This window comes from Camelina sativa, chromosome 8 (assembly GCF_000633955.1).
Source record: "Camelina sativa cultivar DH55 chromosome 8, Cs, whole genome shotgun sequence".
Classification (NCBI taxonomy): Eukaryota; Viridiplantae; Streptophyta; class Magnoliopsida; order Brassicales; family Brassicaceae; genus Camelina; species Camelina sativa.
The window spans coordinates 26,489,225-26,498,802 of record NC_025692.1 but is presented as its reverse complement, the minus strand read 5'-3'; the positions used below and the strand labels follow the sequence as shown (position 1 = coordinate 26,498,802).

General features: G+C 34.5%; 2 protein-coding genes across 7 annotated transcripts in view; both read left to right on the top strand.

The window, feature by feature from the left end:
- LOC109124415 (transcription factor-like protein DPB) lies at positions 3,880-6,870 on the top strand. Of its 4 annotated transcripts, none has more exons than XM_010425420.1 (10): positions 3,880-4,097; positions 4,196-4,490; positions 4,858-4,937; positions 5,077-5,120; positions 5,324-5,386; positions 5,479-5,625; positions 5,717-5,785; positions 5,894-5,992; positions 6,126-6,196; positions 6,285-6,870. In XM_010425420.1, exons 2-10 carry the CDS (start codon positions 4,216-4,218, stop codon positions 6,616-6,618), a joined length of 1,182 nt encoding a protein of 393 aa, XP_010423722.1. In that variant the 5' UTR covers positions 3,880-4,097; positions 4,196-4,215; the 3' UTR covers positions 6,619-6,870. The 4 variants fall into 4 exon arrangements, with proteins under 4 accessions (XP_010423722.1, XP_010423721.1, XP_010423723.1 ...); XM_010425419.1 differs by having other exon boundaries at positions 4,181-4,490; XM_010425421.1 differs by having other exon boundaries at positions 4,178-4,490; positions 5,485-5,625.
- LOC104708787 overlaps positions 6,997-9,578 on the top strand; it is a 10,653-nt gene continuing 8,071 nt past the window's right edge. Inside the window, exons 1-7 of one of the 3 annotated variants that reach the window (XM_010425413.2) lie at positions 6,997-7,265; positions 7,384-7,503; positions 7,684-7,844; positions 7,921-8,664; positions 8,827-9,010; positions 9,310-9,364; positions 9,476-9,526. In XM_010425413.2, the coding sequence (XP_010423715.1) occupies positions 7,093-7,265; positions 7,384-7,503; positions 7,684-7,844; positions 7,921-8,664; positions 8,827-9,010; positions 9,310-9,364; positions 9,476-9,526 (1,488 nt within the window). In that variant the 5' untranslated portion in view covers positions 6,997-7,092. Of the gene's footprint in view, positions 7,266-7,383; positions 7,504-7,683; positions 7,845-7,917; positions 8,665-8,826; positions 9,011-9,309; positions 9,365-9,475; positions 9,527-9,578 lie in introns of all 3 variants that reach the window. The other 2 variants (XM_010425414.2, XM_010425412.2) reach the window with 2 other exon arrangements.

Sequence of the window (9,578 nt, the reverse complement as noted above, 5' to 3'; positions counted from 1 at the left end):
AAAACTATATATATAGGTGGTGGAGAGTTTGAAGTTTAAACTACTTAAAAAAAAATGTTTTTATTTAAAATTTAACTATTTTTTTCTTGTATGTGTGGATCCAACCAGACCGAAATAATAAAGTGACCTCTTATTTCCAACCGCAAACACATTAACAAAAAGAGCAAAAGTGAAATCAGTGACACCAAACCAACTTAGTAAATTATTAACTTTTCAAGACTTGTACTTCTTTCATATAGTAGTAGTAGTATTTTTTAGAAGCATGCAAGTTTTTATTTTATTTTATAATAATGTATGTCTTATTAGTAGTTACCCATCCTTTTCCTTCTTTTGTTGATTGATGAGTTCATCATCTTTGGATCAAAGAGCATCCATTTACAATTCAAACGGCAAATTATAATCAAAGATCGGCATTTTAAATGTATTAGAGCCGTTAGTATATATTTTTTTGGGTAGAATATCTTCTTTTTTTTTAAGTCGGGGGTTTGATTTCCGAGTGAAACTAGTACTGTGTACTACTAGTATATGTCACCCATTTCTGTATGTTAGGTTCCAAGAAATAATAGATGTCACTCTTCAAACTTTTAGTATTTTTTAGCGTAGTCTTCCTACTTCCTCAATAGAAAATAATTCTAGTATCCACAATGATGATCTCAACAACATTACACTTAGATATTTAGATTTGTTCGTTTGAATAATATCTAGAATAGAGTTTTCATATTATTGGTTGCACAGTTTGATTGATAAAATTCCATTTAAACAAAATAAATTTGTCTGTTAATTAATTGAAGTGTGTGTATACGTACGTACGTACAGTATGTAATGTAAAATTGTAAAAACCATTGACGACAAAATCTCAATTCATTCTATTTCTTTATTGGCTATTCCTCGAATTGGACCTCATCATTAAAGGGCCCATTTACGATGAGGCTAAACGACGACGATTTCTTTTAACGATACGATTGACGAAACTATTCGCGTCTTCTCGGCCCATTCGATTTGACTATAAGGTGTTGGAGTCAAACTTATTTTGGGCTGCGAATTTGGTTAAGGCCCAACAAGTGAATGTGTGTTTTGTTGAAGTCTATATATTATTAGCCAAGTACCAAAAGTACTAATGATGCTAAAGGTTGCTTTTGTTAACTTAGAGCCATACTAGTCTTGTCTTTTGTTTGTTTATATAAAAAGTAAGTAAATTTTAGAATAAAAAAGTAGATCATGTAATTAAAGTGAAATAGAGAGAAAGATAGATATGCATGTGCTTTTTCTTGTTCTGACTTCTTATAATTTTGATGTGTGCATTTTGTGCATGCGCATTTTATATTTTTGGACATTGGATTTGTAATTGATCTACTATGAAGGAAGGGGTAACATGAAAGAAACGATAAGAACGATTAAGCAAACACAACAATAACTAGATAACGATTAAGCAGACACAATAATAATTAGATAGATATTGAAATAGAGATAACCGATTCTTGAAAACATGACTCCTCTAAAAAAGAAACGCAAAACATACATTAAAGTAGAGATGATAACAAGACAAGATTCTTGAAACAAAACCAACTCTAATAAACTTGGTAAACCTTAATCATATTATTATGATAGATTATCATACATGATCTCCTAGTACTTGGAATTCATGGTCCAGAGGATTCGTCGGTCCTCCCATGGATTAGGGTTCTCCCATGAGAGCAGCGACGGAGATGGCGATGTGAGCGACGAAGATGGCGATGTCAGCGACGGAGATGGCAGCGATGAAGATGTCAGCGACGAGATTGGCGAGAATAAATAGAGCATAAAGTATTTTATAGAGCATAGTATATATTTATTTATTATGTTTCAATACTTGGTAACTCGAAAACAATTGTAATAATGTACATGACTATATTTCTAATCTTTATAAAAATTTGTGATTTCATACCATCTCTTTTGCTCTATTCTATACCTTTTTTTATATTTATTTACTTTATAGTCTGTATAATTGTCTTAGTACTTATTTTATTTGTAAATATTTTTTTTATCAGACAAATAAATAAAAATAATGTGAATAGGTCACTAGTTAATTTAATTTTTTATAAAGACTATAATAGTCTTCTAAAAAAAAATTCTTCTCTTTTGACTTTTGTTTTCTGAAAGTATATATAATATGTTCTTACCAAATAAAAAAATTATATATATTTATTTCTATTTCTTTCAGAAATGACTATAGGAGTTTTCTGAAAATGATCATAATTCACACACACACACATATATATATATATATATATATAGGGAGAATCACGTTTTAAACCTTCAAAGTATCACTGGGTAACACTTTAAACCTCGAGAGAATTTCACTAACAGTATAAATCTTTAAAATGATTTTACTAACAATTTGAACATTTAAAATGATTTTACTAACACTTTTAACTTTAAAACTAACTTTCATTTTTGTATCGTCATAAAAAATATTGGAATAATAGTATCCGTCAACGCAAAATAGTTAAATTGTATTGGTTTACTTTATATTTAAATTAGTTTTAGTTTTAAAAATAAATAAAAAGAGAAAAAATAAATTTGTGTTCATCTTTATCGTAGACAAAATTTTTACGATGTTGTTCTTCATATTATTAATCCTTTTAATAAATGCATTTCCACTCGATTCTGATTCAAACCGATTGACTTCTCATTGGAAAATAATGAATCTTCTAAATATATTAACTTAACCTCTGATTTTTTTTTTTGTTTGCTTTGATGTATATTTTATTTTCTTTTATCAATCATCATAAATAATTAAATTAAATTAAATTAATTAAATAAGTATTTAAATCAAACCAGCATAGTTTAACTATTTTACGTTGACGGATGTTACTGTTCCGTCATCTTTCATGGCGGTACAAACAAAAAAATTAGATATCCCAATGTTTAAACTGCTACTCAATGACATTTTGAAGGTTTAAAACGTGATTTTCCCTATATATATATAATTTTAGCATTTATTTCGTAAGCCTATCAAATAGTATGAAAATAACATTTGTTTTGAACCAAATGGCATTATTATTAGTACTACGTCTACAAAGCAAAATACAAATAAATTTATTTACATTGACAAAAGAAAAAGAAAAAAAAAGAGAAGAAAGAGAAGTGATTTTGTGCAAGTTTACGAAAAAAACGTAAACCTCAAATAAATAAAATTGGTCCCCCAAAAAAAACATAAAGAAGTTGAGAATAGCCCTTTTTCATAATATGAAAAATATATATGATATCAAGTATGTATTGATTTTTAATTTTTAATTTTAAACCCAAAAAAAGACTAAAAACAAAAGAAAAAAATCACCATGGAATGTGCCTTTCGTGAACCTTAAGTTTCATTCCCACACGATTTAGGAACTAAATCTCTTCGCTCCAATTTATGTTTATATTTCCTAATAGCATGTTCAAAACTCAAACACCAAAATGAGTAATTTCAAGCAGTAGTTACTACTAATTCATATTAAGTACTGACGATTGGTACCAAACTATTATTTTAACTTTTTTTGTTTACTCCATTATCATATACATTATGTGCGATTGTGTGGTGTCAAATTTTCTAGGTTTATTATTTTCATGCTTATTAAAGCCATTTTTCTATCCATTTTTTTGTCTTTATTTTTTCAATATATTGTAAAAGAAGAAGAGGATAAATTCAGTATTTTGCCAAAATAATAAAAAGAAATAAAAAAAAGATAAATCCAGTATTTATATTCTGATGACTTAAAATAAAATTCTCAAAAGAGAATTAATCTTTTGGTAAAATAAATAAATGAAAAAGTAAAGAAAATTATCTTCTTTACTGCTTTATTATTATTATTTTTTTTACCTATTATTATTATTCAGTCAGTTTGGTCCCTCTCGCATCCATCGTGGACATCTTTTTTCATCATCGCACAAATAATATTAACAAACCTTCCCAACTCCGATCGACTTTATCATCTCTCTCCTTCTCTTCTCCGGCGAAATCTCTAAACTCTCCGCCGCGAAGATCACAGTTTCAAGACAAGTATCACACTATCGAATCTAATGGTGATCCTCCATCACTGAAAGCTTCTAATTTCCCCGTTTATCGAATTTTAAAGGTCAGTAACTCAATCTGAGCTTTTCCCTCAAAATCGAAAAGGTTCCGGAACAATTTTTTTCAACAAATTGAATTCTCCAGTAGCGGATTGTGCGGTAGATAGTTTAGGTTGAAGAAGGATGACAACAACTGGGTCTAATTCTAATCACAACAACCACCATGAGGATGGTTCCGGTAGAAGCAACAACAACAATAATAACAATAACCCTAGTACTAGGTCTTGGGGCACGGCGGTTTCTGGTCAATCTGTGTCTACTAGTGGCAGTATGGGCTCTCCTTCGAGCCGGAGTGAGCAGACGACCACCGTGGCTACATCTGCTAGCGACAGTACTTTTCTACGCTTGAACAATTTGGATATTCAAGGTGACGATGCTGGCTCCCAAGGAGCTTCTGGGTATGTTTAAAACCACCTCAATTCTGTGATTTTGTTAAAAAGGTTTTTATATGGGTTTATTGCGGTGGTTGGGTTTAGCGATTTAGGGTTTCATTTTACTGCAATGGCTGCTTTTATGAGCTTATTACCTTGTGAATGTTTTGTTTGGCATAGGCGTTGCATAATCAATATATGAAACTTGACCAGTAGATCAAATTTATTGCTTGAAGTTTGTCTAAAATCTACTACAAATCTGCCTATTGGAATATAAATCTTTCCAGAGTATCCTTGTTGGGACAATAGGCCACTGTCTTTGTGCGTAATTTTTGTAGTGGAAATTGTTACATGTCTTCTGTATAGTTTAGTTTGATCATTAAGCTATTAACAGTGGTAAGAAGAAAAAGAGGGGACAGCGTGCGATTGGTCCAGATAAGAATGGAAGAGGGCTACGTCAATTTAGCATGAAAGGTCTTATCTCTTTCTCTGCCTCTTTTTTGCTTCCATCTAGATGTCTTTGAATTTTATAGCTATGAATTGTGGATAATGCCTCCAAATTTTGTTTTTACATTTAAGTGATCCTTTTGTTGTTCTTCCGGCTTCCTCTCAGTCTGTGAAAAGGTAGAAAGCAAAGGAAGGACAACTTACAATGAGGTACTGTAGTTTCCTTTAAACAGAAAGCTTCACTATATGTCTTCCTTACAAGATATGTTCACTTCCGTTTACATTCTCTCATGGAACTGATTTCTTGTGCTTATACATTTTTCTCATAGTGGAATATCAAATTTGTCTCATGAGAAGTATTGCAAAACGTGTTGCTCTGCAATATGGTATCTAACGGGTTTAAGTACTTTCAGGTTGCGGACGAGCTTGTTGCTGAATATGCACTCCCAAATAACGATGGAACATCCCCAGATCACGTACGCATTTCTTCTATAGTTTATAACTTGAACATGTGCGATACTTGCTGTACACTTTGGTAAAAGTATATAATGTGAAAACGTTTGACCAGCAACAGTATGATGAGAAGAACATAAGACGAAGAGTATATGATGCTTTAAACGTCCTCATGGCTATGGATATAATATCCAAGGATAAAAAAGAGATTCAGTGGAGAGGTCTTCCTCGGACAAGCTTAAGTGACATTGAAGAATTAAAGGTTTCAACCAAATATTCTGTTTGCCCATGTACCGGAGCTCGTTTAGAGAATGTTCCCTGAATCTGATTTCATTTTGTCTTTTTGTTTGCAGAGCGAACGACTCTCACTTAGGAACAGGATTGAGAAGAAAATCGCATATTCCCCAGAACTGGAAGAACAAGTAATGGACAGCATAGAACCTCTGGGGCCTATATGATTGATCTTATTGTTACTTTTATCATAGATTCTTACATGCTCCTTCTTTCTTTTTTCTCTGTATGTCTGAAAGTATGTAGGCCTTCAGAACCTGATACAGAGAAATGAGCACTTGTATAGCTCAGGAAATGCTCCCAGTGGCGGTGTTGCTCTTCCTTTTATCCTTGTCCAGGTAACTTGATCAACAGCTTCATAGGATTCTAGATTAATCCGCAAGCAAACTTAAGAACATGAAAAACGCCTTCTTTTCATCGTAGTATCTGTTCCTTTATCGTCTGATTGTTGTTGTTTTTTCACTGCACCAGACTCGTCCTCATGCAACAGTAGAAGTGGAAATATCAGAAGATATGCAGCTCGTGCATTTTGATTTCAACACGTAAAAAATCAAACACCAAATATGATATCTTTTCAGCTAAATTTCTCTACTATGTTGATTACTGACACTGTGAATTCACTATATGCAGCACTCCATTCGAGCTCCATGACGACAATTTTGTCCTCAAGACTATGAAGTTTTGCGATCAACCGCCGCAACAACCAAACGGTCACAACAACAACCAGATTTCTTCTCACAATTTTGCGCTGGAAAACTCTAACGAAGGCCCTAGCACAGGTTCAGCGATGCAGCTGGAAGTCTACCAGCCTCATCTTCAACCGCAACAACATGAGCTGCATTCTCAGCCACAAATCATTCCTACGCCTGAGAGTAACGAAGTAGCTTCGGCTGCTGATACTGCTCCAGTGATATCAACGTCTCACCCAGGGAGAATGAACTCGAGCATGAAGCCGGAGAATTGAAACACTTACGAAGGCCATTTGTACACTATCTGTAAAACTGTAAAGTAGTCTTGGAAAAACTACCTGGTTCTTTTGACGAATAGCCGGTTTAGTGGTAAATTTGTACCGGTGGTTTATCTGTATCTAAGATTCCTTCTCGGGTTTAGCGATTTTAACAATCTTTTGCCATAGGAAGAAAAAAAACACTTGTATGGGAGATCGTGTTGGAAATTGCAAAATTGTGGAATAGTTTTGGTTTTGGTCAAACCGAAACCCGGTTATGGTTTAAATGATCTTAACCGTATAGAAATAGCGAGAATTAATTAGATAGACTCCCGGTTTTTGTACAACCGAAATCTAAAAATCAATTCATATGATTAGAGAGACAAATAGTGTTGTGTGTTTCAAAGGTATTCGAATCTTTCACACTCAGTCGTCATCTTCTTAATAAATAAATGAAACTGGGGACTTCACAGAGGTTGAGCAAGTCCGGCCATGGCGACGATTTCTCATATCCCTTTCTCTATTTCCTTCCCATCCTTGGAATTTCGGAAACCGTTGTTCTATTATCATCGTCGTCATCAGCAACCTCAACTTTGTGTTTCCTATTTGAATTCCACGAAGAAACATAGTTTTGTCTGTTTCGCTTGTTCCATCAAACAACCCAGGTTCGAATTTTTCTCCTTTGTTTTTTGGGTCTTTGCTTCGATCTGTGGATAGAAATTGGACGTGCTTAGGGCGTCAATTTTTGGATTGTGGTTTGAATTGGATCGAGTGTTTTGGCAGAGTTCGTAAGAGAGTGAAGAGCAATGAGGAGCTTCGGAGTGAGATTATGGAGTTCGTTGCTTTGGCTGGGCTTCCCGAAGGTCACGTGCCGACCATGAAGGAGCTTTCGGCACATGGAAGGTTCCAAATTCGAAATTTGTAGTTTTTTGTTCAAATTTTATAGCAGTCTGTAATGTTGATTAAGTTGGCAGGCTCGTTGAACTGTGTGTGTCGTTTACTCTTTACAATATATCTTATTTTTAGTGATTGCTTCTGAAACTCTTGATTTTTGATTTAGTTTTGGTTTTTTTTTTTTGCTAGAGTTGATCTTGCCAACATTGTCCGACGAAGAGGATATAAGTTTATCAAGGAACTTCTTGCAAATTCTGATGTGGGAGAAGACTGTAAAGAGCTAGTCTCTGAGCAAAACGCCAACTTGGAAACAAGTGCAAGTCGCGTTTCTTTGGAAGAGTCGATAACAGGTCAACACATGATTCAATAAGATTTGTTATTGTAAGATAATCTCCACGTTTCTTATATATTTATCTGGTGTAGAAGGTCAGGGCGAAGGAGCATTGGATATGGTTGAAGGAAACTTGTCTACTGAACTACCTTCGAGCAGTCAAATATACTTAACTGCAACAGATGGAAGCATGCCTCTTGATCAGGAAATAAATAGTTTCGATGAGAATGATGTTGTCTCAAATTCAAGTACCGAGGCTGAAGAACACGGAAGTTTGAGTATTGATGAATCGTCATTGGCTGGAGTTTTGAGCTTGGAAAACAATTTGAAGATTGAGAGTGTGGAGCTCAACAATAGAGCTGCCACTGAAAACTCATCTTCTGAAGCTTCAATATCTGCAAACCGTTCCCTAGTTTTAGATGATACTTCAACCAGCTGTCCGGACATAGAAGCTGACAATGTTCTGATGACAGAGGATGAGGAGGTCAATGATGTGGAAAAAGATACCTATGGTCACTACAACAGTCCTCCAACCTATGATCATTACACCAGTCCTACCTATACTCATTACACTAGTCCAGATCTCAGTAACATCAAACATGTTGACATTGCTTCTGAATGCTCGTCTGCTTTGACCTCGGAGAACACCATGTCAAGTGCAGAGAATTTTCAGAATCAGCAGGTTGATGAGATGACTGGAAATCTTTCTGGTAGTGCCGATGATAGTTTAGTTGAGTCTGAGGATAAGGATTGGATGTTAGAATTTTCTTCTCCCACTTCAAGCATAGAAGAAAAAACAATCAGATTTATTCAGAACGGATACTTGGATACAGTTGATTGTATGTTCGATCTCCTGAAGCCTATACTTTATTTTTTCTTGTCTTAATTGCAAGTATATATGATGGTATGCCGTATCGATATCTTCACTATTCATGCATGTTTCTGTAGTAATACTTACATCGGTGGTGAAATAGTTAACTGATGGTTGGAATCTGTTTCAGATGAGGAAAATGACATACCTAATGAAAGCTATCCTGAAACTGAAGAAAGTGCAGAGACAACCAAAAGTGCTGAGTTCATAGGAGACAATCGTGGTGGTCAGGGAAATGTGAGCACTCCACCAAATGGAACTGCCCTAGCATTGGAGGAGTTTACGCATGCTACAGAAGTTAATAGCTCTGACAGGTGAGTCTAACCATGAAGGTCTGTTACTCTTGTTAACCATGAATGTCTTAATTCCAAGCTTAAGACATTCGGTGTATCTCAAGAAAGTGGTATTCTTCCAATATTTATTGCATTAAAAGAACATTATATTATTAGTTGATTATTGGAAACCACACCAAGCTTTTTATATCAGTAAAAGTTGAGTAATGCATAAACCAGTCTTGATTGAAAGCCTGGATTAGGTATCCTAGGAGTTTGACTCGTGTACATTTCGCATGGTTCACTTCAAAATCTCTGACCTTTAAATTTTCATGTGATAGGAATAGTGATCAGAGAGATGAGAGTGCTGACATGGATACGGATCCACATGATGAGGTCTTGAATTATCCTGCTCACTGAACTATCTCAAATTTGATCTTAAGTCATTGAACTTTAACTCTATGTTTCGTATCCATGCTCATAGAACCTTGTTCTGAAATGATACAGACCAGGAAACGGGAAAATCAGGTTGAAATTACTCGGCTGAGGTTTATGCTGGTACATTGATTGCTTTCTCTCAATATGTGGACCCGATAAAGTGATTTTTGCT

What these genes read in the sequence shown, in the direction of transcription:
- LOC109124415 (XM_010425420.1), top strand. Translation starts at nt 4,216, where the DNA reads ATGACAACAACTGGGTCTAATTCTAATCACAACAACCACCATGAGGAT. An exon ending in GAAGGACAACTTACAATGAG is followed by an intron (nt 5,121 to 5,323) that starts GTACTGTAGTTT and finishes AAGTACTTTCAG; the next exon opens with GTTGCGGACGAGCTTGTTGC. An exon ending in ATGGAACATCCCCAGATCAC is followed by an intron (nt 5,387 to 5,478) that starts GTACGCATTTCT and finishes ACGTTTGACCAG; the next exon opens with CAACAGTATGATGAGAAGAA.